General features: G+C 43.1%; 2 protein-coding genes across 8 annotated transcripts in view; one reads left to right on the top strand and one right to left on the bottom strand.

Annotated features, from left to right (window-relative positions):
- Window positions 1–233: 233 nt before the first annotated feature.
- On the bottom strand, window positions 234–23,012 carry LOC115111108 (ubiquitin-like protein 7). Of its 4 annotated transcripts, none has more exons than XM_065011908.1 (11): window positions 22,962–23,012; window positions 4,509–4,689; window positions 4,282–4,401; window positions 4,071–4,153; window positions 2,118–2,202; window positions 1,961–2,018; window positions 1,705–1,838; window positions 1,406–1,455; window positions 1,150–1,326; window positions 916–1,038; window positions 234–631 (listed from the first exon to the last, which is right to left on the bottom strand). In XM_065011908.1, the coding sequence occupies exons 1-11, from the start codon at window positions 22,995–22,997 to the stop codon at window positions 491–493; spliced, it is 1,188 nt and encodes a 395-aa protein (XP_064867980.1). In that variant the 5' UTR covers window positions 22,998–23,012; the 3' UTR covers window positions 234–490. The 4 variants fall into 4 exon arrangements, with proteins under 4 accessions (XP_064867980.1, XP_064867981.1, XP_029492846.1 ...); XM_065011909.1 differs by having other exon boundaries at window positions 916–1,035; XM_029636986.2 differs by lacking the exon at window positions 22,962–23,012 and adding an exon at window positions 5,010–5,101.
- The window catches only part of LOC115112186 (CD276 antigen-like), a 79,682-nt gene continuing 62,983 nt past the window's right edge, over window positions 7,062–23,760 (top strand). For 3 of the 4 annotated variants that reach the window (XM_029639050.2, XM_029639049.2, XM_029639051.2), the window contains exon 1: window positions 7,067–7,250. The gene's annotated coding sequence lies outside the window, so the exon portion shown is untranslated. Of the gene's footprint in view, window positions 7,251–23,760 lie in introns of all 4 variants that reach the window. The other variant, XM_065011910.1, reaches the window with a different exon arrangement.

Here is a 23,760-nt window from a genome sequence, read left to right as displayed (position 1 = left end):
ACCTAGTGTACAACTGTATGAATTACAGTTAGACTCAAAGGGTAGTCTCAACACTGCTTTCTTCCAATGCATATTTTATAGCAGATCTGAGTCAATGTTAGTGTCTGAAACAAAACAAAGATTTCTGGTAGAACACAGCCCTCTGATTATGTATGTATTCACACAGCGATGAGATTAAAGCCTTCAGGGGCTAACACCAACCCTCCTTTAAATGAGTCAGTCAGATTCAGGGGTAGATAAGGTACATGTTTATCTTTATTACAAGTCCAAAACAAAAATAAGAAATGTTTTGCCAGCCATTTAAAGGTTGTTACATTTAGGCTGTGTATGAAAGGGTAGAGGAGTAGTAATGAGGTCTTCATGTCTGAAGCATTGTGTCCATATAAGTGTCCATATCACAGCCTAATGGCAGAATGACCAGAGCCATCAGCTTGGGTCTGTGTAGAGACGTTTCCCCCTGCACTCTCCTCTCTCAGGGCCCTGGCTTGGCTCAGAGTCTTGGCCCTCCAGCGAAGATGAGCTCCAGAGCTGACTGGATGTCCCCGTCTGTAGCCTGCAGCGCCCGTAACATCAGCTCCTCATCCTGGATCCCCATGTCTCTCAGCTGCTGCAGCTGGGACTGCCAACGCCCCTATAAGACAGTAGAATAAAGCTAGCCTTAAAACTACTGGCAAACAGACAGTCAGACACATTGAGGTTTAGGCTGTCATTACTCCAGCTAGAGAGAGACCAAATAGAAACGCAGCGAGTGCCATTGCTCCAGGCATTATGATTAACAGCACAGCTTCTATCCACAGTGTTGTCCTTTAAAGGTCGAGACCTGTGGATCTGGTCTGTCCTCGCGGCTCCTGTAGCAAAGTGAGAGGAGAGGGAAAGGAGAGAATAAAGGAGAGGGGGAAAGGAGAAGAGACTGACCTGCAGAGAGGACATGCCGGACATGCTGGAGGCCTGTAGAGCCTGCTGCAGTGCCTGGCTGAAAAGGTCATTGCTGACAGGAGTCCCTGCTGGCATGGGAGGCACTCCAGATGAGGGGTCCTGCTGCAACACAGAACAAAGGGCACGCAGCTAGAAGCGAAAGTGTCTGCTCTGTGTCACTGGTAGAGGAGTGTGTTTGTATGTGTTGAGGGAGGAGTATGGGCCATTCTTTACCTGAGCCCCTGCAGTGGGAGTAACAGCACTGCTCTCAGGAGTACTGGCCAGGGCCAGGGCAGTGGCCAGCTCACTCTGTGTTATGGGTCGAGGGCCTGTAGCTCCACTATGGCCAAGGGACACAGGCCGCATTCCTGCTGGGCCCCCGGTTCGGTTGGATGGGCCTGCCGGATTTCCCTAGTTACACACATAGCAATGGTGTTAGCTATACATCTATATTTACATTTTAAATCTCAATCCAGCTAGATTGACTCACCGATTGGAAATCTTCATCGTCATCAGACATGCCCTCAAACATAAAACCTCCTGCAGACAAGACAAAGCAAATGTCATACATGTTCCAGTATTTGTGATGGTGAATGACAGACTGATGTGGCCATTACTGTGTCGTGTTCAGTAGGGACTAAACGTTTTGAAAAAGGATGAAACAGATAGGTGCTACCCTAACCTTGTCCAATAAGATCAGAGATTTTTGTTTCCCGTTGCAAACAAAAACATTTACGGTCTGCCCTATTGAACACGACCCTGTAGTGTCCACACCAGTGTGATACTCACCTGGCATGTCACTGTAGGAGCTGGAGGAGACGTTGCGGGAGGAGCCGGCGCTGGACTGAGCAGGCATGCTGCCAGCCACTGAGTGGAGGACCAGGATGATGGCATTGACCAAGGCTGGGTGAGAACTGATCAACCTGCAAAGCAAAACATTTAATACTTTGTATTATCCCTAATGTTACAAATCCACAGTAGAGTTAGTCATTCACAACATGGTATGACAAAGTCATTCTACAGTATATGGAACAAAAACACTTACACATCCAGCATGTTCGGGTCTGTGAATTGCACAAATAGATCTTTGTCTTGAAGCACTCCTGCAAGATTCAGAAGAATAGCATTGTAAGACATAACCTCCTTGGTGACATGGTTAGGATGATGTCATGTCATAACGGGCAGAGCTAATCAGTACTTGCCTAGCGCTACCGGGTCAGATCTCAGCCCTGGCGTGGCCACAATGATCTGATCTAGAGACTCCTTATTAGTCAGCATCTTAAACACCTGGGGAAGCAAATGACGTTATATACAGTGGGGTCCGAAATTATTGACACCCTTGATAAAGAAGAGCAATAATGACCGTATAAAGTAAATCATTCAAATACTGAGCTATATTGTATGTTAAATAAAAAAATTGTGAAATTATATTGTTTTATACTAATACAATTGCCTAGATAAATATATTCTTATTTAACAAGTAACAATCATGAATAATGATGAGATGATTACGGGTAATCCTGAATGAATTGTGAATAGTTATGAGTGAGAAAGTTACAGAGGGTCAAAGATCTTACCCCCAAGACATGCTAACCTCCACTGTTATTGGTAATGGTGAAGGTTAGCATGTCCTGGGGGTATGATCTTTGACCCTCTAACTTTCTCACTCATAACTATTCACAATTCATTCAGGATTATCTGTAATCATGGTATAGTCCACATTAATGTAGAGGTGTTTAGAAACATATTCTATTCTTATTTACAATAAAAAAGTGACTCCATAATGACACTACATTATTTACCATTCATTGCAAATGGGCACAAAATACTCTAAAACACAACCAAAACAAACTGCAAATGCATTAAACACAAGCTTGATATAGTCATTGCGAGCTAGGAATATGGGACCAAATACTACACCTTTGACTACTTTATTTATAACAATTTTTAGGGGTGTCAATAATTTTGAACACTACCTTTTGAGAAACAAAGTATTACTAATTCAACAAACTATCTTTATCTGACCAATTGTATTTGTATAAAATAATATAACTTTCCCATTCTTTTGAGCATAAAATAAAGCTCAGTATTTTAATTATTTATACTGAACAAAAATATAAACCCAACACTCAACAATTTCAAAGATTTTACTGAGTTACAGTTCATATAAGGACATTAGTCAATTGAAATAGATCAGAGCCTAATGAGTTTATGAATTTCATATGACTGGGAATACAGATATGCATCTGTTGGTCACAAATATCTTTAAAAAAGGTAGGGGCTTGGCTCAGAAAACCAGTCACTATCTGATGTGACCACCATTTGCCTCATGCAGCGTAACACAGAGTTGATCAGGTTGTTGATTGTGGCATGTTGTCTCACTCCTCTTCAATGATTGTGCGAAGTTGCTGGATATTGGCGGGAACTGGAACACACTGTCTTACACGTCGATCGAGAGTATCCCAAACATGCTCAATGGGTGACATGTCTGGTGAGTATGCAAGGTGAGTATGCAGGCCATGAAAGAACTGGGACATTTTCAACTTTCAGGAATTGTGTACAGATCCTTGCGACATGGGGCAGAGCATTATGTCGGATTGGGTTGTGACAACTGCACATTTTAGAGTGGCCATTTATTGTCCCCAGCACAAGGTGCACCTGTGTAATGATCATGCTGTTTAATCAGCTTCTTGACATGCCACACCTGTCAGGTGGATGGATTATCTTGGCAAAGGAGAAATGCTCACTAACAGGGATGTAAACAAATTTGTTCACAACATTTGAGGAATAAGCTTTTTGTGCACATTTCTGGGATCTTTTATTTCAGCTCATGAAACATTACATTTACATTTAAGTCATTTAGCAGACGCTCTTATCCAGAGCGACTTACAAATTGGTGCATTCACCTTATGACATCCAGTGGAACAGACACTTTACAATAGTGCATCTAAATCTTTTAAGGGGGGGTGAGAAGGATTACTTTATCCTATCCTAGGTATTCCCTAAAGAGGTGGAGGTGAAACCAACACTTTACATGTTGTGTTTATATTTTTGTTCAGTGTATTTTATAAATTCATTATTGCTCATCTTTATCAAGGTTGTCAATCGTTTTGGACCCAACATTTTCATTCGCAACACCATAACAATGTTATTACCGAGTCTCTGTAGGTGGAGTTGGAGTGGAGGGCTGCCTGCAGCACACGGAACTCCCTGGCTGCAGTCGTCCTGTTCACTGGCTCTACAGACAAAGGGAGAAAGACAGGATAGATAAATGCCTATGGTTCTTTATAGAAGTAACCTTATACATGAAAATGTCTAGTGACATGGCGCTTCTAAGAGGGTTAGAGTTAGTCTGCCAAAACCCACCTGGATTGATTTCTGGTTCAGGCCAGGTCCTTTTGAGGATGTGCAGGGTGGATCCAGGCTGGATCCCACAGGAGTCTAAAGTCAGGTCGTCCTTCAACTTGCGACCACAGTGTACCAGCTCTGACATATGAAAAAAACAAAAACACTTTTAGACACAAATCATAAATACAGTACAGAAGTTAGCTAAGTTAGTTGACGTGTGAGTTGTTTACTTATGCAATGCAAACCTATGAGTTCGGGGTCCGGTAGGGAATCAGGAAGCTGTGCTGCAACGAGCTGTTTCAGAGTAGAGACTCGGTACCCGCCGGGAGACACGTCTCCAGGCATAGTCTCAGGGAAGTGGAAGGTGGATTTGGGCTGATCCACCAGCTTCAATGACAGGTGCCACTCCGACATCATGAGTTGTTGCTAGACAGGAACAACGACAATCTACATTGGTAACATAGTGAAGTCAGCACCACATTCACGAATCTAAAACTAGCTAAAGTTTGGATAAGTAATGTCTAATCTTCTGATATGCACAGCTAACGTTAGCTATTAGCCATTAAGCTAGCAAGCTAGCTATCGCTTCTATAATGCCACTAACATTAGGCATGAACATTTTTAGCAAGTAAAGACCGTTTGGATGAAGTTTTCAAAAATAACGTTCGTATGGCATCCACTAAAACGTATAAAATCCACGAATGGATTTACATGAAACTCGTTGCAAAATTGTACTGCAGACTCACGATTTGCTTTGTTGACACGATCTGCTTCCGTGTTATTCACGTGGTCCACAATCACGCTGACCAAGGCGGAAGTAATGGAATATACATGATGGCAAAATGTATTTTTTATTTTATGGAACCTTTATTTAACTAGGCAAGTCAGTTAATATTCTTATTTACAAATTCTTATTTACAATGACGGCCTCCTGCGGAGACGGGCCTGGGATTTAAAATAAAAAATGAATACAATATAAATATAGGACAAAACACACATCACAACAAGAGAGACAACACAACACTACATAAAGAGAGACCTATGACAACAACATAGCAAGGCAGCAACACATGACAACACAGCATGGTAGCAACACAACATAACAACAACATGGTAGCAACCCAACATGGTAGCAGCACAAAACATGGTACACACATTATTGGGAAGAGATAATAGCACAAAGGGCAAGAAGGTAGAGATAACAATACATCACACAAAGCAGCCACAACTGTCAACTGAACATGATTGAATGAAGAGATTGAGATAAAACCGACTAGTTTGAGTGTTTGTCGCAGCTCGTTTGTTGTTGCAGCTTGTTTGTTGCAGAGCGACCCAGGGATGTGTGGGAACCTTTAACAGAATGTGACTGGCAGAACGGGTGTTGTATGTGGTGGATGAAGGCTACAGCAGATATCTCAGATATGGGGGAGTGAGGCCTAAGAGGATTTTTATAAATAAGCATCAAACAGTGTGTCTTGTGACAGATACACAGAGATGACCAGATTACAGTGGAGTATAGAGTGCAGTGATGTGTCCCATAAGGAGCATTGATGGAAAATCTGATGGCGAATGTATAATTTATCTGCTATCACGGTCCTTTCTGAAGCAAAATGCAACAACTGCAATGTAGATGTAGCAATTCTAACTTACTATACATTTTCTACAGCAATTTCAAGACCCTCCACACCCCTTGTTGCACATTAGGTCAGTTATTGGGCCGCAAAGCCTACTTTCCAACTTTTCTATGCCATTATCAAATTATTTCAACCCTCAAACTTCCAACATATTTTACATGATTATTACCAGCTGGAGTCATTTTGCCCCCAAGATGAAACAAAAAAACGGAATGATTTTTAGGCTTTTATCAAAACATAATTTGAAATAAAAATGTTCCTTGTTGTTGTTAGGAAATAACAATTAAATGTGATATTGAAAACGAAAGTAACAATTTGTAAGGTGATGGACTCCAAGGTCTTGTCAGGAGGGTGTGAAGCATCAGGAGTCAGACAGGATTCAGATGTAAGATTGTGTTATGCATTTAGGTGCAGAAGGGTTCATTATTTGCATCCAGCATAATTTCTCACACAGCTGAGATCAGCAGAGCCCATCAAATCAAAATCAAATCATATCACATTTAATTGGTCACATACACATATTTAGCAGATGTTATTGCGGGTGTAGCGAAATAACATCCTTTGAAGTGATAGTGTCTAATGTGTTCTTGGAGTATCAAAACGTAATAATAACAGAGGAGCTGTTGAGGAGAAAAGCAGGAAACCTTAATGTCTCAAAATACCCAGATGACTTTTCCTGCTGAATGCATTGGCTCAGGATGTTCTTTCCAACACAGCTATCCAGCCTACATGTCTGGGACAAAGAGTGAATATTCTTGCAGTGTAAAACCAGCTCTCTTTGTTGTAGTGACATTTATTGAAAATGGCAACAATGGCATCTAGTTCATACAACACTATTGCCTATCCAGTTTGTTATTTTCATCAAAGCATATGACCCTTCACCAGACAAAAATGTGTAATCAAGGTATCACACATATTATTATTAGCCTTAGTATATTCAAAACGATATAGTTGTGTATGAAGAATTTGAGATGTACAAAATATTATAGAATATGAAAATTGACGAGCACCACAGGTGTTTAATATACTGTATGCTTGCCTTCAACTTAAAGGGTTAAATAAAGGTTAAATAATACAACATTTAAATAAAGGGTTAACATTACTCAGTGGTGGGGGTCGGGGGGCAAACACTTTTGTCGTACGCGTGACATCATACTGGACAAAGCACCGTATGGGAGTGGTTTCTTAGAATCGAATGAATCCTGCTGAATGTAAGGTTTTTCAATTCCTGTAGCCGAACCATTACTTTGTCAAGTCAAAAGGGTTTAAGGGAACACTATTAGCGATTATTTTGTCTAACAAATCACTGCCGCTGGATGGTTGGTGATTCATAAGTTGCGTTCCCCTAACATGGTAAGTTTTCACACAATTTCTTATTTACATTAGTCAGAGAAAATTAAGTGAAACGTGGTGTAGTAACCATGTAATAACGCGTCGTTTCGATTTTCTGTTGATTTTGAGAATGAGCCACGAACATTTCGTTGTGCTTGCAGATGTAAGCAACAGCTGGAGTGAATTAAGCAGAAACGCCGCATGATTGGATATATGGCTACTACTGTATCTTATTCGAACAAAAGACAATAGACTCGTTTAAGAAACTCATTAACAATTAATACACTGTTAAGTAACTTTGATTTAAGTCTCAGTAAGTTAATGTCCCAATGGCGGTTTTGTATATCACATTTTACCAAAGCACTTACCTAGATCTCTTCTTAAATGAAACAGACAAATTCAGGTAGATTTATCCCCATTTCGTTCTGCTTGCTTCCGTTTAAGAAATGTTTTTCAACTTAATTGGCGGAATGAGTACACCTCTCATCACCCGCACACACAGTTCACTTTCATAGCAGCCACATACAAACAGCATCATTACTTTTCTCATTGTATAATTCCTTCTCGCATCTACCCACTTTCCTCATCTCATCTTTTCACTTTGCTTGTGGATTTCTGTGCACAACACAACAGCTGTCTGTGACCAGGCAATAAAACCTTTCCAAGCCAAACCATAACCGCTACACACAGCCTACTTCGTTGTCACCATATTAGCTAACGTCATAGCCAACATAGCTACTAGTAAACCTGCTACAATCTTGCAGTACATTGTACAGTCAGCAAATTTAGCAGTTACACCAGCGTGCCCTGGTGGCAATAAATGATCAAAACCGAAAGCATACCTTGACTTGGAAGAGTTCCAGTGTTGGATAGCCATAGCTAGCTAGGTAACATAAATACCATTGCTCTGTTAGAGCCAGGTGTTTGAGTAGGCTAAATTAGCTAGCTGCATTAGCTAGCTGCATTAGCTAGCTAAGTAAGTGAAAGTGAAGGTCAAAAAATACAACAAAATATAGGTATCTCTCTCTGATGCTCTTTCTTAATTTTTGAAGAAATTAATTTGGTCAAAACTGTTCAACTATTGTCTTTATTGCTCTCTTTGAGTCAACTACTCACCATATTTTTTCACTCCACTGCTAGCTAGCGGTAGCTTATGATTTCAGTACTAGATTCATTTTCTGATCCTTTGATTGAGTGGACAACAGGTCAGTTCATGCTGCAAGAGCTCTGATAGGTTGAAGGACATCCTCCGCAAGTTGTCATAATAACTGTGTACTAGAGGTCGACCGATTATGATTTTTCAACGCCGATTCCGATACCGATTATTGGAGGACCAAAAAAGACGATTCCGATTAATCGGACGATTTTTATTTATTTATTTGTAATAATGACAATTACAACAATACTGAATGAACACTTATTTTAACTTAATATAATATATCAATAAAAATCCATTTAGCCTCAAATAAACAATGAAACATGTTCAATTTGGTTTAAATAATGCAAAAACATAGTGTTAGAGAAGAAAGTAATAGTGCAATATGTGCCATGTAAAAAAGCTAACGTTTAAGTTCCTTGCTCAGAACATGAGAACATATGAAAGCTGGTGGTTTCTTTTAACATGAGACTTCAATATTCCAAGGTAAGAGGTTTTAGGTTGTAGTTATAGTATTTGTAGGACTATTTCTATCTATACCATTTGTATTTCATATACCTTTGACTATTGGATGTTCTTATAGGCACTTTAGTATTGCCAGTGTAACAGTATAGCTTCCATCCCTCTCCTTGCCCCTACCTGGGCTCGAACCAGGAACACATCGATAACAGCCACCCTCGAAGCAGCGTAACCCATCGCTCCACAAAAGCCGCGGTCCTTGCAGAGCAAGGGAACAACTACTCCAAGTCACAGAGCGAGTGACGATTGAAACGCTATTAGCACGCACCCCGCTAACTAGCTAGCCATTTCACATTGGTTACACCAGCCTAATCTCGGGAGTTGATAGGCCTGATGTCATAAGCATTGCGAAGAGCTGCTGGCAAAACACACGAAAGTGCTGTTTGAATGAACGCCTGCTGCTGCCTACCATCGCCCAGTCAGACTGCTCTATCAAATATCAAATAATAGACTTAATTATAACATAATAACACACTGAAATACGAGCCTTTGGTCATTAATATGGTCGAATCCGGAAACTCTCATTTAGAAAACAAAACGTTTATTATTTCAGTGAAATACGGAACTGTTCGGTATTTTATCTAACGGGTGGTATCCATAAGTCTAAATATTCCTGTTACATTGCACAACCTTCAATGTTATGTCATAATTACGTAAAATTCTGGCAAATTGTTTCGCAATGAGCCAGGCTGCCCAAACTGTTGCATATACCCTGACTCTGCGTGCAATGAACGCAAGAGAAGTGACACAATTTCACCTGGCTAATATTGCCTGCTAACCTGGATTTCTTTTAGCTAAATATGCAGGTTCAAAAATATAAACTTCTGTGTATTGATTTTAAGAAAGGCATTGGTGTTTATGGTTAGGTACAGTCATGCAACGATTGTGCTTTTTTCACAAATGCGCTTTTGTTAAATCATCCCCCTGCATTGCATCGATTATATGCAATGCAGGACACGCTAGATAAACTAGTAATATCATCATCCATGTGTTGTTAACTAGTGATTATGATTGATTGATTGATTGTTTTTTATAAGATAAGTTTAATGCTAGCTTGCAACTTACCTTGGCTCCGTACTGCATTCGTGTAACAGGCAGGCTCCTCGTGGAGTGCATTGAGAGGCAGGTATTTAGAGAGTTGGACTAGTTAACTGTAAGGTTGCAAGATTGAATCCTGGAGCTGACAAGGTAAAAATCTGTCGTTCTGCCCCTGAACAGGCAGTTAACCCACCGTTCTTAGGCCGTCATTGAAAATAAGAATTTGACTTGCCTAGTTAAATAAAGGTGTAAAAAAAAACAAATCGGCCAAATCGGTGTCCAAAAATACAGATTTCCGATTATGAAAACTTGAAATCGGCCCTAATTAATTGGCCATTCCGATTAATCGGTCGACCTCTACTCTGTACTGTAAGTCTATAGAAGGTGATGAGAACCTTAAGCCTTCTAGGTTTTGTACTGAAGTCAATGTACCCAGAGTAGGAGGAAATAGCTGTCCTACGACTACACCGTGGTGCTACCCCTGAGAGTGCTTATGAGGCTATTGTAGACCTTCATTGTGTTTTTCATCAGTAATTTGGTAACTTGAATATATTTAGTATAGTTGTATCTAAAAAATAATAACTTTTTAATGTTTCACTATTTTTATTTATCTGAAATTCACTGAGTAGGATGGACCTCCCCTTCCTCTTCTGAGGAGCACCCACTGCTCCAAACTTAATTATAGACTGTAAAGCTTGAAACTGGCGCCAGAAGAAATGGCAGCAGTTTTACGGGCGCCCAACCAATTGTGCTATTATATGTGGGTTTTTTCGCATTATTTGTAACTTACTTTGTACATAGTGTTTCTGCAACCGTATCTTACGGCAAAAAAGAGAATTTCAGGACAGCGATCACTCACCTCGGATTAGACAAAGATTTTTTCTACAACAGAGACGACACACAAGATTTTCTCCAAACACACCACAGGACTGACATCCCCGTTATTTGCAAGAGGAAGCGATGCAGGTACAGAGGACAGAGGACCTGGAGAAGGCGACTGGGAAAGCTGCCGTTACCGTAAATACTACTCGCCAACGTGCAATCATTGGACAATAAATTAGACAGGGTACGATCACAAATATCCTACCAACAGGACATCAAAAACTAATATCATATGTTTCATGGAATCGTGGCTGAATGACGACATGGATATTCAGCTAGTGGGATATATGCTGCACCGGCAAGACAGAATAGCAGACGAGGGGGGCGGTCTGTGCATATTTGTAAACAACAGCTGGTGCACGAAATCTAAGGAAGTCTCTAGATATTGCTCGCCTGAAGTAGAGTATATTGTGATAAATTGCAGGCCACACTACTTGCCTAGAGAGTTCTCAGCTATACTTTTCGTGGCTGTTTATTTACCACCAAAGACAGATGCTGGCACTAAGACCGCACTAAGTCAGCTGTATAAGGAAATAAGCAAACAGAAAACCAATCACCCAGAGGCGGCGCTCGTAGTGGCCAGACACTTTAATTAAGGGAAACTCAAATCAGGTCTACCAGATTGCTATCAACATGTTAAATGTGCAACCAGAGGGAAAAAAAATCTAGATCACCTGTACCCCCCACACAGAGACGTGTACAAAGCTCTCCCTCGCCCTCCATTTGGTAAATCCGACCAAAACTATATCCTCCTGATTCCTGATAACAACCAAAAATTAAAGCAGGAAGCACCAGTTACTCGGGCTATAAAAAAGTGGTCAGATGAAGCAGATGCTAAACTACAGGACTGTTTTGCTACCACAGACTGGAACATGTTCTGGGATTCTTCCGATGGCATTGAGGAGTACACCATATCAGTCACTGGCTTTATCAATAAGTGCATCGAGTGACTGTACGTACATACCCCAACCAGAAGTCATGGATTACAGGCAACATTCACACTGAGCTAAAGGGTAGAGCTGCCGCTTTCAAGGTACGGGACTATAACCCGGAAGCTTACAAGAAATCCTGCTATGCCTTGCGACGAACCATCAAACAGACAAAGCGTCAATACAGGGCTAAGATTCAATCATACGACACCGGCTCCGACGCTCGTCTTATGTGGCAGGGCTTGCAAACTATTACAGACTACAAAGGGAAACACAGCTGCGAGCTGCCCAGTGACACGTGCCTACCAGACGAGCTAAATCACTTCTATGCTCGCTTCGAGACAAGCAACACTGAGGTATGCATGAGAGCATCAGCTGTTCCGGACGACTGTGTGATCACGCTCTCCGTAGCCGACGTGAGTAAGACCTTTAAACAGGTCAACATACACAAGGCTGCGGGGCCAGACGGATTACCATGGCGTGTGCTCCGGGCATGTGCTGACCAACTGGCAGGTGTCTTCACTGACATTTTCAAGATGTCCCTGATTGAGTCTGTAAGACCAACATGTTTCAAGCAGACCACCATAATCCCTGTGCCCAAGAACACAAAGGCAACCTGCCTAAATGACTACAGACCCATAGTACTCACGTCCGTAGCCATAAAGTGCTTTGAAAGGTTGGTAATGGCTCACATCAACACCATTATCCCAGAAACCCTAGACCCACTCCAATTTGCATACCGCCCAAACAGATCCACAGATGACGCAATCTCTATTGCATTACACACTGCACTTTCCCACCTGGACAAAAGGAACACTTATGTGAGAATGCTATTCATTGACTACAGCTCAGCGTTCAACACCATAGTACCCTCAAAGCTCATCACTAAGCTAAGGACCCTGGGACTAAACACCTCCCTCTGCTATTGGATCCTGGACTTCCTGACGGGCCGCCCCCAGGTGCTGAGAGTAGGTAGCAACACATCTGCCACACTGATCCTCAACACTGGAGCTCCACAGGGGTGCGTGCTCAGGCCCCTCCTGTACTCCCTGTTCTCCCACGACTGCATGGCCAGGCATGACTCCAACACCATCATTAAGTTTGCAGACAACACAACAGTAGTAGGCCTGATCACAGACAACAATGAGACAGCCTATAGGGAGGAGGTCAGAGACCAGGCCGTGTGGTGCCAGAATAACAACCTATCCCTCAACTTAACCAAGACTAAGGAGATGATTGTGGACTACAGGAAAAGGAGGACCGAGCACGCACCCATTCTCATCGACAGGGCTGTAGTGGAGCAGGTTGAGAGCTTCAAGTTCCTTGGTGTCCACATCACCAACAAACTAGAATGGTCCAAAAACACCAAGACAGTCGTGAAGAGGACACGACAAATCCTTATCCTCCTCAGGAAACTAAAAAGATTTGCCATGGGTCCTGAGATCCTCAAAAGGTTCTATAGCTGCACCATCGAGAGCATCACTGGTTGCATCACTGCCTTGTATGGCAACTGCTCGTCCTCCGACCGCAAGGCACAACAAAGGGTAGTGTGAGTGGCCCAGTACATCACTGGGGCCAAGCTTCCTACCATCCAGGACCTCTATACCAGGTGGTGTCAGAGGAAGGCCCTAAAATTTGTCAAAGACTCCAGCCACCCTAGTCATAGACTGTTCTCTCTGCTACCGCACAGCAAGTGGTACCGGAGCACCAAGTCTAGGTCCAAGAGGCTTCTAAACAGCTTCTACCCCCAAGCCATAAGACTCCTGAACATTTAGTCAATTACCTAGACTATATGCATCACCCCCCCCTCTCCCTCTTTACACCACTGCTACTCTGTTGTCATCTATGCATAGTCACTTTAATAACTCTACCTACTTGGGATGAAACGGTTTACCGGTTTCACGATAAACCATATTAAAATTCTCAGCGATTAGTATTACCGTTTGAAATTGAAATAATAGTTTTGTGTGAAAACACAGCAGAGGGCATTGACAGCGCTCTGGAGTTTTTTCAGCCTTCTAAGAGGACCAAATCGGAAGTGTGGTCGTATTTTGGGTTTTACAAGAGTGCTGAGGGAAAATTGAAGATGGTCACCCTGTCTGCAGAACATGCAAAACAAATCACTGCGAAAGTGGGCAACACTTCAAATCTCTTGAGTCAGCTTCGTGACCACCACGCACTACTTTATAGTGAATGCAAGGTAAGTTCACTTTTAGCTCAATGCATGATGTGGGGACTTTGGAATGGGGGAAAATGCCATGGTTTGTCTGTTTAACTTGCTAATAGCTTGTCAATAATGTAAACTGAAGCTTTCAGTGTTACCTACTCTTGTAAAAACACTGTACGTTATTCTGCTGATGTATGCAGTGTGAGTCTGCGGACTCTTCGCCCAGTGCACACGATACCACGTTATGTAGTTTAGTCACCTAGCAAAATATTATGTTCAATTCAAATCCTGTAGACGTCGACTTGGTGTTTAAAGTGTTCCAACAGGAGAATAGACTCCTATTCAAGACTCCTCTATTTATGTCAATTGTTGGGCTCATTGCAATTACTATCACTGCCTTCTTAAGACTCATATTTATGCATGGGGTCATTGCATATACTCAATGCAACACAGAACATAGACTGTGTGTGTGTAAGTGAATAATTATAATGTAACAACACCAATAATAATAATAATAATAATAATACATTTGCTATTCCCTTGTTTACAGAGTGGGTGTGCAGCAGGCAAACCCAGCGATGCTACTGGTTGCTCCTCATCTACAGTTGTTCCCTTGTTTACAGAGTGGGTGTGCAGCAGGCAAACCCAGCGATGCTACTGGTCGCTCCTCATCTACAGTTGTTCCCTTCTTTACAGAGTGGGCGTGCAGCAGGCAAACCCAGCGATGCTACTGGTCGCTCCTCATCTACAGTTGTTCCCTTGTTTACAGAGTGGGCGTGCAGCAGGCAAACCCAGCGATGCTACTGGTCGCTCCTCATCTACGGTTGTTCCCTTCTTTACAGAGTGGGTGTGCAGCAGGCAAACCCAGCGATGCTACTGGTCGCTCCTCATCTACAGTTGTTCCCTTGTTTACAGAGTGGGCGTGCAGCAGGCAAACCCAGCGATGCTACTGGTCGCTCCTCATCTACGGTTGTTCCCTTCTTTACAGAGTGGGTGAGCAGCAGGCAAACCCAGTGATGCTATTGGTCGCTCCTCATCTACAGTTGTTCCCTTGTTTACAGAGTGGGCGTGCAGCAGGCAAACCCAGCGATGCTACTGGTCGCTCCTCATCTACGGTTGTTCCCTTCTTTACAGAGTGGGTGAGCAGCATGCAAACCCAGTGATGCTATTGGTCGCTCCTCATCTACGGTTGTTCCCTTCTTTACAGAGTGGGCGTGCAGCAGGCAAACCCAGCGATGCTACTGGTCGCTCCTCATCTACAGTTGTTCCCTTGTTTACAGAGTGGGTGTGCAGCAGGCAAACCCAGCGATGCTACTGGTCGCTCCTCATCTACAGTTGTTCCCTTGTTTACAGAGTGGGCGTGCAGCAGGCAAACCCAGTGATGCTACTGGTCGCTCCTCATCTACAGTTGTTCCCTTCTTTACAGAGTGGGTGTGCAGCAGGCAAACCCAGCGATGCTACTGGTCGCTCCTCATCTACAGTTGTTCCCTTCTTTACAGAGTGGGTGTGCAGCAGGCAAACCCAGCGATGCTACTGGTCGCTCCTCATCTACGGTTCAAATCAAATCAAATCAAATTTTATTTGTCACATACACATGGTTAGCAGATGTTAATGCGAGTGTAGCGAAATGCTTGTGCTTCTAGTTCCGACAATGCAGTGATAACCAACAAGTAATCTAACTAACAATTCCAAAACTACTGTCTTATACACAGTGTAAGGGGATAAGGAATATGTACATAAGGATATATGAATGAGTGATGGTACAGAGCAGCATACAGTAGATGGTATCGAGTACAGTATATACATATGAGATGAGTATGTAGACAAAGTAAACAAAGTGGCATAGTTAAAGTGGCTAGTGACATAAGAATGCAGTCGATGATCTAGAGTACAGTATATACATATGCATATGAGATGAATAGTGTAGGGTAAGTAACATTATATAAGGTAGCATTGTTTAAAGTGGCTAGTGATATATTTACATCATTTCCCATCAATTCCCATTATTAAAGTGGCTGGAGTTGGGTCAGTGTCAATGACAGTGTGTTGGCAGCAGCCACTCAATGTTAGTGATTGCTGTTTAACAGTCTGATGGCCTTGAGATAGAAGCTGTTTTTCAGTCTCTCGGTCCCAGCTTTGATGCACCTGTACTGACCTCGCCTTCTGGATGATAGCGGGGTGAACAGGCAGTGGTTTGGGTGGTTGATGTCCTTGATGATCTTTATGGCCTTCCTGTAACATCGGGTGGTGTAGGTGTCCTGGAGGGCAGGTAGTTTGCCCCGGTGATGCGTTGTGCAGACCTCACTACCCTCTGGAGAGCCTTACGGTTGAGGGCGGAGCAGTTGCCGTACCAGGCGGTGATACAGCCCGCCAGGATGCTCTCGATTGTGCATCTGTAGAAGTTTGTGAGTGCTTTTGGTGACAAGCCGAATTTCTTCAGCCTCCTGAGGTTGAAGAGGCGCTGCTGCGCCTTCTTCACGACGCTGTCAGTGTGAGTGGACCAATTCAGTTTGTCTGTGATGTGTATGCCGAGGAACTTAAAACTTGCTACCCTCTCCACTACTGATCCATCGATGTGGATAGGGGGTGTTCCCTCTGCTGTTTCCTGAAGTCCACAATCATCTCCTTAGTTTTGTTGACGTTGAGTGTGAGGTTATTTTCCTGACACCACACTCCGAGGGCCCTCACCTCCTCCCTGTAGGCCGTCTCGTCGTTGTTGGTAATCAAGCCTACCACTGTTGTGTCGTCCGCAAACTTGATGATTGAGTTGGAGGCGTGCATGGCCACGCAGTCGTGGGTGAACAGGGAGTACAGGAGAGGGCTCAGAACGCACCCTTGTGGGGCCCCGTGTTGAGGATCAGCGGGGAGGAGATGTTGTTGCCTACCCTCACCACCTGTGGGCGGCCCGTCAGGAAGTCCAGTACCCAGTTGCACAGGGCGGGTCGAGACCCAGGGTCTCGAGCTTGATGACGAGCTTGGAGGGTACTATGGTATTGAATGCCGAGCTGTAGTCGATGAACAGCATTCTCACATAGGTATTCCTCTTGTCCAGGTGGGTTAGGGCAGTGTGCAGTGTGGTTGAGATTGCATCGTCTGTGGACCTATTTGGGCGGTAAGCAAATTGGAGTGGGTCTAGGGTGTCAGGTAGGGTGGAGGTGATATGGTCCTTGACTAGTCTCTCAAAGCACTTCATGATGACGGAAGTGAGTGCTACGGGCGGTAGTCGTTTAGCTCAGTTACCTTAGCTTTCTTGGGAACAGGAACAATGGTGGCCCTCTTGAAGCATGTGGGAACAGCAGACTGGTATAGGGATTGATTGAATATGTCCGTAAACACACCGGCCAGCTGGTCTGCGCATGCTCTGAGGGCGCGGCTGGGGATGCCGTCTGGGCCTGCAGCCTTGCGAGGGTTAACACGTTTAAATGTCTTACTCACCTCGGCTGCAGTGAAGGAGAGACTGCATGTTTTCGTTGCAGGCAGTGTCAGTGGCACTGTATTGTCCTCAAAGCGGGCAAAAAGTGATTTAGTCTGCCTGGGAGCAAGACATCCTGGTCCGTGACTGGGCTGGGTTTCTTCTTGTAGTCCGTGATTGACTGTAGACCCTGCCACATGCCTCTTGTGTCTGAGCCATTGAATTGAGATTCCACTTTGTCTCTGTACTGACGCTTAGCTTGTTTAATAGCCTTGCGGAGGGAATAGCTGCATTGTTTATATTCGGACATATTACCAGACACCTTGCCCTGATTAAAAGCAGTGGTTCGCGCTTTCAGTTTCACGCGAATGCTGCCATCAATCCACGGTTTCTGGTTTGGGAATGTTTTTATCGTTGCTATGGGAACGACATCTTCGACGCACGTTCTAATGAACTCGCACACCGAATCAGCGTATTCGTCAATATTTCCATCTGACGCAATACGAAACATGTCCCAGTCCACGTGATGGAAGCAGTCTTGGAGTGTGGAGTCAGCTTGGTCTGACCAGCGTTGGACAGACCTCAGCGTGGGAGCCTCTTGTTTAAGTTTCTGCCTGTAGGCAGGGATCAGCAAAATGGAGTCGTGGTCAGCTTTTCCGAAAGGGGGCGGGGCAGGGCCTTATATGCGTCGCGGAAGTTAGAGTAACAATGATCCAAGGTTTTACCACCCCTGGTTGCGCAATCGATATGCTGGTAAAATTTAGGAGTCTTGTTTTCAGATTAGCTTTGTTAAAATCCCCAGCTACAATGAATGCAGCCTCCGGATAAATGGTTTCCAGTTTGCAAAGAGTTAAATAAAGTTTGTTCAGAGCCATCGATGTGTCTGCTTGGGGGGGATATATACGGCTGTGATTATAATCGAGGAGAATTCTCTTGGAAGATAATGCGGTCTACATTTGATTGTGAGGAATTCTAAATCAGGTGAACAGAAGGATTTGAGTTCCTGTATGTTTCCTTCATCACACCATGTCTCGTTAGTCATGAGGCATACGCCCGCCACTCTTCTTACCAGAAAGATGTTTGTTTCTGTCGGCGCGATGCGTGGTGAAACCCGTTGGCTGCACCGCCTCGGATTGCGTCTTCCCAGTTAGCCATGTTTCTGTGAAGCAGAGAACGTTGCAGTCTCTGATGTCCTCTGGAATGCTACTCTTGCTCGGATTTCGTCAACCTTGTTGTCAAGAGACTGGACATTGGCAAGAAGAATGCTGGGGAGTGCTGCGCGATGTGCCCTTTTTCGGAGTCTGACCAGAACACCGCCTCGTTTCCCTCTTTTTCGGAGTCGTTTCCTTGGGTCGCTGCATGCGATCCATTCCGTTGTCCTGTTTGTAAGGCAGAACACCGGATCCGCGTCGCGGAAAACATATTCTTGGTCGTACTGATGGTGAGTTGGCGCTGATCTTATATTCAGTAGTTCTTCCCGACTGTATGTAATGAAACCTAAGATGACCTGGGGTACTAATGTAAGAAATAACACGTAAAAAAACAAAAAACTGCATAGTTTCCTAGGAACGCGAAGCGAGGCGGCCATCTCAGTCGGCGCCATCTCAGACTAAGAACACAACATCACATACAGGATCATTCGGTTGTTCCCTTCTTTACAGAGTGGGTGTGCAGCAGGCAAACCCAGCGATGCTACTGGTCGATCCTCATCTACAGTTGTTCCCTTGTTTACAGAGTGGGTGTGCAGCAGGCAAACCCAGCGATGCTACTGGTCGCTCCTCATCTACGGTTGTTCCCTTCTTTACAGAGTGGGTGTGCAGCAGGCAAACCCAGCGATGCTACTGGTCGCTCCTCATCTACAGTTGTTCCCTTGTTTACAGAGTGGGTGAGCAGCAGGCAAACCCAGCGATGCTATTGGTCGCTCCTCATCTACGGTTGTGACACACTTGATCAAGCATTTCAAAGGCAGGCTGCTTATGCACCCACATCAAAAAATGCTCAAGACCTCACTGCAGCCCGTTCATATCACATCGCAAAGGACATGATGCCATTTCAAATTGTTGAGAGGCCTGGCTTTCTGCGGCTGAGGAAGGTTGCCGTGCCTCACTACAAAGTGAGTGCTGCTAATTTTAGTTGCTGTTTGTTTATTTGATTTGCTTACTTAAGGTTGTGTTCATTTAAAGCTGCACTAGGGAAACCTTTACCTCTCATGGCCACATGGTGCCATCTTTAATGTTTATGTTATTATTTTAATGTTTATGCACACAAAAAGTGCATAGTGCTAATAATTGTATTTGTTGTTTGGTGGATTTCAGTATAAATCTTGGTGAAATGATTTCAGTGTGTGCATCAGTACAATTTCCAGCACATTTGAACAACACCTGGATAATACTGATAACCGTGATCATTTTGGTCACTATAACCGTGAAATGAAATTTTCATACCGTTTCATCTCTACTACCTACATGTACATACTACCTCGACTAACCGGTGCCCCCCCACATTGACTCTGTATCGGTGCCCCCCTCTATATAGTCTCGCTATTGTTCTTTTACTGCTGCTCTTTAATTACTTGTTACTTTTATCTCTTATTCTTACCTGTATTTTTTTTTAACCTGCATTGTTGGTTAGGGGCTCACTGTAAGGTCTACTACACCTGTTGTATTCGGAGCATGTGACTGATCAAATTTGATTTGATTTGACATCTGTGCCCAGTGGGTGGTCTCCTATTTGTTGGGACCGTTGTGGTTGGAACTTGGAACACACAGCAGCATTACCCCATCACAGAGATGGGAGGGGGGAAAAGGTTCAGGCCCAGGGCAACATAGGGTAAACAACCTGGGGGATTATAAAATATGATAAGGTCTTCTAGAACAGAGGTTCTTAAACTGTGGAGTGTTTAATTAACTTAGTCTGGCTTTCAACTTACTCCTGATTGTTTTAATAGTACAAAATACAAGGTGCAATTTCAAAATTGGGTAGTGCATCAGCAGTTTTCCTCTTATCATGTCAGTCACTGCAGACCTTAGAGAGCTATTTATAACTTGTTAGAAATGTCCAGATCAAATAGGGGTGTTCCCCCATTCTGCCTGAGTGAAAAGGTTTGGGAACCCCTGTTCTAGAATATGACAGGTAACCACCACCAAGAATGACACAATCTGCCTGGATGTCTAGGACTTTCAGTGACTCCCAAACAATGACATACTGTACCTATCATTCATTTCCTTGTAGCAACAATTTGTACTTTTACTTTGTCACTTTTTCCCCACTTAGAATCGGTTTTATCAAATAAAAGTTCATTCACCAAGCCAATGTAATGTCATTGTTGTTTTACAGAGGGTTACAATGCAATTATAATTTCTTTACCCATATCTCAATGTCTCAACTTCTATATAAGGCTTTGCTTTTCATTTCTCCTTGAGGGTAGAGTCATCAGACCAGTGGTTCAATGCTGCGTTAGAGGACTGGGCTTCAGAACCACTGGTCTGATGATGTCTATCATATGACTGTCAGAGCAGAGCAGCTGGGCTTTCTTGGCAGGTACAGCATCCTGGAGAGATACGATAATCTTTGATACTAAGCTGGCTACAGAGGAAATGATAACTGACGTTGGGGAAAGACAAGAGAAATACTTGATACTTAAAATGGAGGGAAAAGTATGAGCAATATCAGACTTCTCCAGCAAACACCTTAAGTTTAGGTAATACCATGTGTGTATGTGATACCACAACCTATATATCCACAACAAATGTAAATGGATCTGCTGAGTGAAGATCGAGTGAATTATTCCTGCCTTATGCATGTCTCGTGTTGCAGGTGTGGTCAAATTAGTTTGATCTGTCTGACCTCTGACATTAAGCTGGCCAAAATAAGTTGGGTAGTGCAGGGAGTGAGGAAAAAGGGGGATTTACCAGTCCTGGTGTAGAAGGTAGACAGGGGGAAGGGAAATAACGTTGAGTAATTCAATACAAAAAATGGGAATACCAGACAGCCTCGACAGACAGTGTCTTTCACACTGCGTACCAGTCATTCTCAAGAATGTCTGAGTTCATATGGGCTGAATTATACAGGAACTGAACAGTGTGTCAGGAAATTTGACTTGTGACTATGAAAAGCTCTTAGGTATGTCATCTGTTTGTTGTAATGTTTTCTATGCATGCCATGAGTGTATGTTATGACACATACAATGCATCAGCCTTGCCATGAATAACTTGAAGCCAGTGATCAGGACAAATATTTCTAGATGATGAGCTCCCTAGTCCTAGTGTGCTAAATTAATTATGGGCTGGCTGCTGCTGCCTGCTGGACAGCTGTCCAGACCAGAGAGAGACTGACAGATAGACTGACAGACAGCCAGGGTCCAGGGAACAGTCCTATTATGGAAATTACCTTGCTTCCCACATCCTTTCTTTCTGCTGAGCTCATCTGGAGACTTCATGGAAAGTCTTTCATCATAGGTTTTCATCTAAGCCAAGGAATTAAGCTGGTGACCATAGCAGTGTTGATGTGAATCGGAACATTTGGCAATGCACAAACCTGGATAGTTGGAAACTGTTTGTAATTAATGTATTACAAATGCATTTAGCTCTCTAACTGTAAGAGGTAGGCTATGTTTACATTGGTTATGATGGAGTATTTGGTGGGGATTCGTTTTGTTCTATCTCAGTAACGTTGTTAATAGCAGTACTTTTCATCTTTGTGGACAGACAAATCTGGTCACCATAGGTGAAGGCTGCATTAACCATACATCTTAGTGTGCCATTCCCTTTTGTGCTGTCTGCTTATGTTGTAGCCTGCCTACCCACAAGCCACCTGATACCATGCCGTCATGTTGAACCCAGTTGGCATTACCCCTTATAGTCCTTATTCTCCCCTCACAGCCTCTCTCTCTCTCTGGGGATTGTCAGCAGGGTATGCTAGCTGTGTCAGGATTCAGGAAGGGAGGGAGATAGAATAGCGGGCAGGAGAGGGCATGAGTATTGAGGGAGAATACAGTACAGGATATACTATATGCCAAAGGGAAATGAGGAGTTAAATAACAGAGCGGAAACAGATCTCTGTTTACCTGGCACAATATGCAATAGAATAACTATACACATAATTCAATTTTTGAAGACAGTATCCTTTTAATCATAATCAGTATTGTCCAGTCTGTGAGGTCTGTGCTATTATAGTATACTGGATAGTTTTAGTATTTTATTTTAATATTGCATGTACTTTCAGGGGCTTTATGGGAGTATTTCACTAGTTGGTCAGTGTCCACCCGTCCCGTCTATGTCTATGTACAGTATCCCCAAAAGTTTATATTCACATGATTGTTGTGCCCCTGCTGTCATTTATAGTGTTTATTCTCATTTTCCTTACCCAATGTTATGTGGGTCATTGTTAGTGCACACACACACAAAATCCTGGGTTTCCGTTGTGAAAACGTGGCCCCGGACATTTGACTTGCAGCATTTTAATTTACCGGACTTTTGAGACATTTACCTGACCCATATGCATTGGGTGCGCAACCTGATTAGGGCGTCCACCCACGGTGCTCAGAATGACAGAAATCACATTTAGATTACGGGATTTAATCTTAACAGAACATGCCAGTCGAGGATGCAATAACGCGTGTCCTTCTTACCGCACACTTTGAAGATGTTAGAATAACTGTCCACATGTACTTTTCCTCAGCCAACAACACGACTAACGAACCGCCAAATCCCAAGCCTATGCATAGACTGCGCGTGAGTTTCAAGTTGGGGGAAGCATATTTTCACCATAAAACTGCACCTTTATAATAAAGCATTCCATGCATCATTGCATTTGCAAATTTATGTAAAATATCTTACTATATTTGAAATGTGATGAGTAGATTGGATAGTCATGATTTAGGATAATAATATAATTTAAATCCCTGTTTGCAAAAAATACCGGTTAATCACGGCTGAGCTCGTATAGTTTAGAGGCGTGGGCTATAGGGTATATCCGATACGTTTCTTATTTCATTGCATGGGGGAAAAAAACATTTGATGCATTTCTTCTACACTTTAATGTATATGACTGGAGACATTAGCAGAATCTTTTTTAATATGACAAATTACAGGGTAGCCTACTCTGCTGACACCGACAAACAGATCAATAAAAGTGACGTTGTCCATATCATGGGCCTATATGAGAATCGGAGACACAAATAGAATATGACGTTTATCTAAACTGGAGGAGGAAATGATTGTCCAAAAACAAAACGTTATAACTACGGGTGTCCCTATACCGGGACGGTTGAGCTAACGTGCGCTAATGTGATTAGCATGACGTTGTAAGTAACAAACAATTATATGGGCAGAAAGCTTACATTCTTGTTAATCTAACTGCACTGTCCAATTTACAGTAGCTATTACAGTGGAAACATACCATGCTATTGTTTGAGGAGAGCGCACAAT

The sequence above is a fragment of the Oncorhynchus nerka genome, linkage group LG27 (genome assembly GCF_034236695.1).
Source record: "Oncorhynchus nerka isolate Pitt River linkage group LG27, Oner_Uvic_2.0, whole genome shotgun sequence".
In the NCBI taxonomy this organism is placed as follows: Eukaryota; Metazoa; Chordata; class Actinopteri; order Salmoniformes; family Salmonidae; genus Oncorhynchus; species Oncorhynchus nerka.
This window is presented reverse-complemented; position numbering and strand designations above follow the sequence as displayed.

Excerpts from the sequence above, each read along its gene's own strand:
- LOC115111108 (XM_065011908.1), bottom strand. The coding sequence starts at position 22,997 with ATGTGGACAGTTATTCTAACATCTTCAAAGTGTGCG. Across the intron at positions 1,039-1,149 it reads CTCCCACTGCAGGGGCTCAG|CAGGACCCCTCATCTGGAGT; the intron begins GTAAAGAATGGC and ends TCTGTGTTGCAG. Across the intron at positions 632-915 it reads CCGGCATGTCCTCTCTGCAG|GGGCGTTGGCAGTCCCAGCT; the intron begins GTCAGTCTCTTC and ends ACTGTCTTATAG.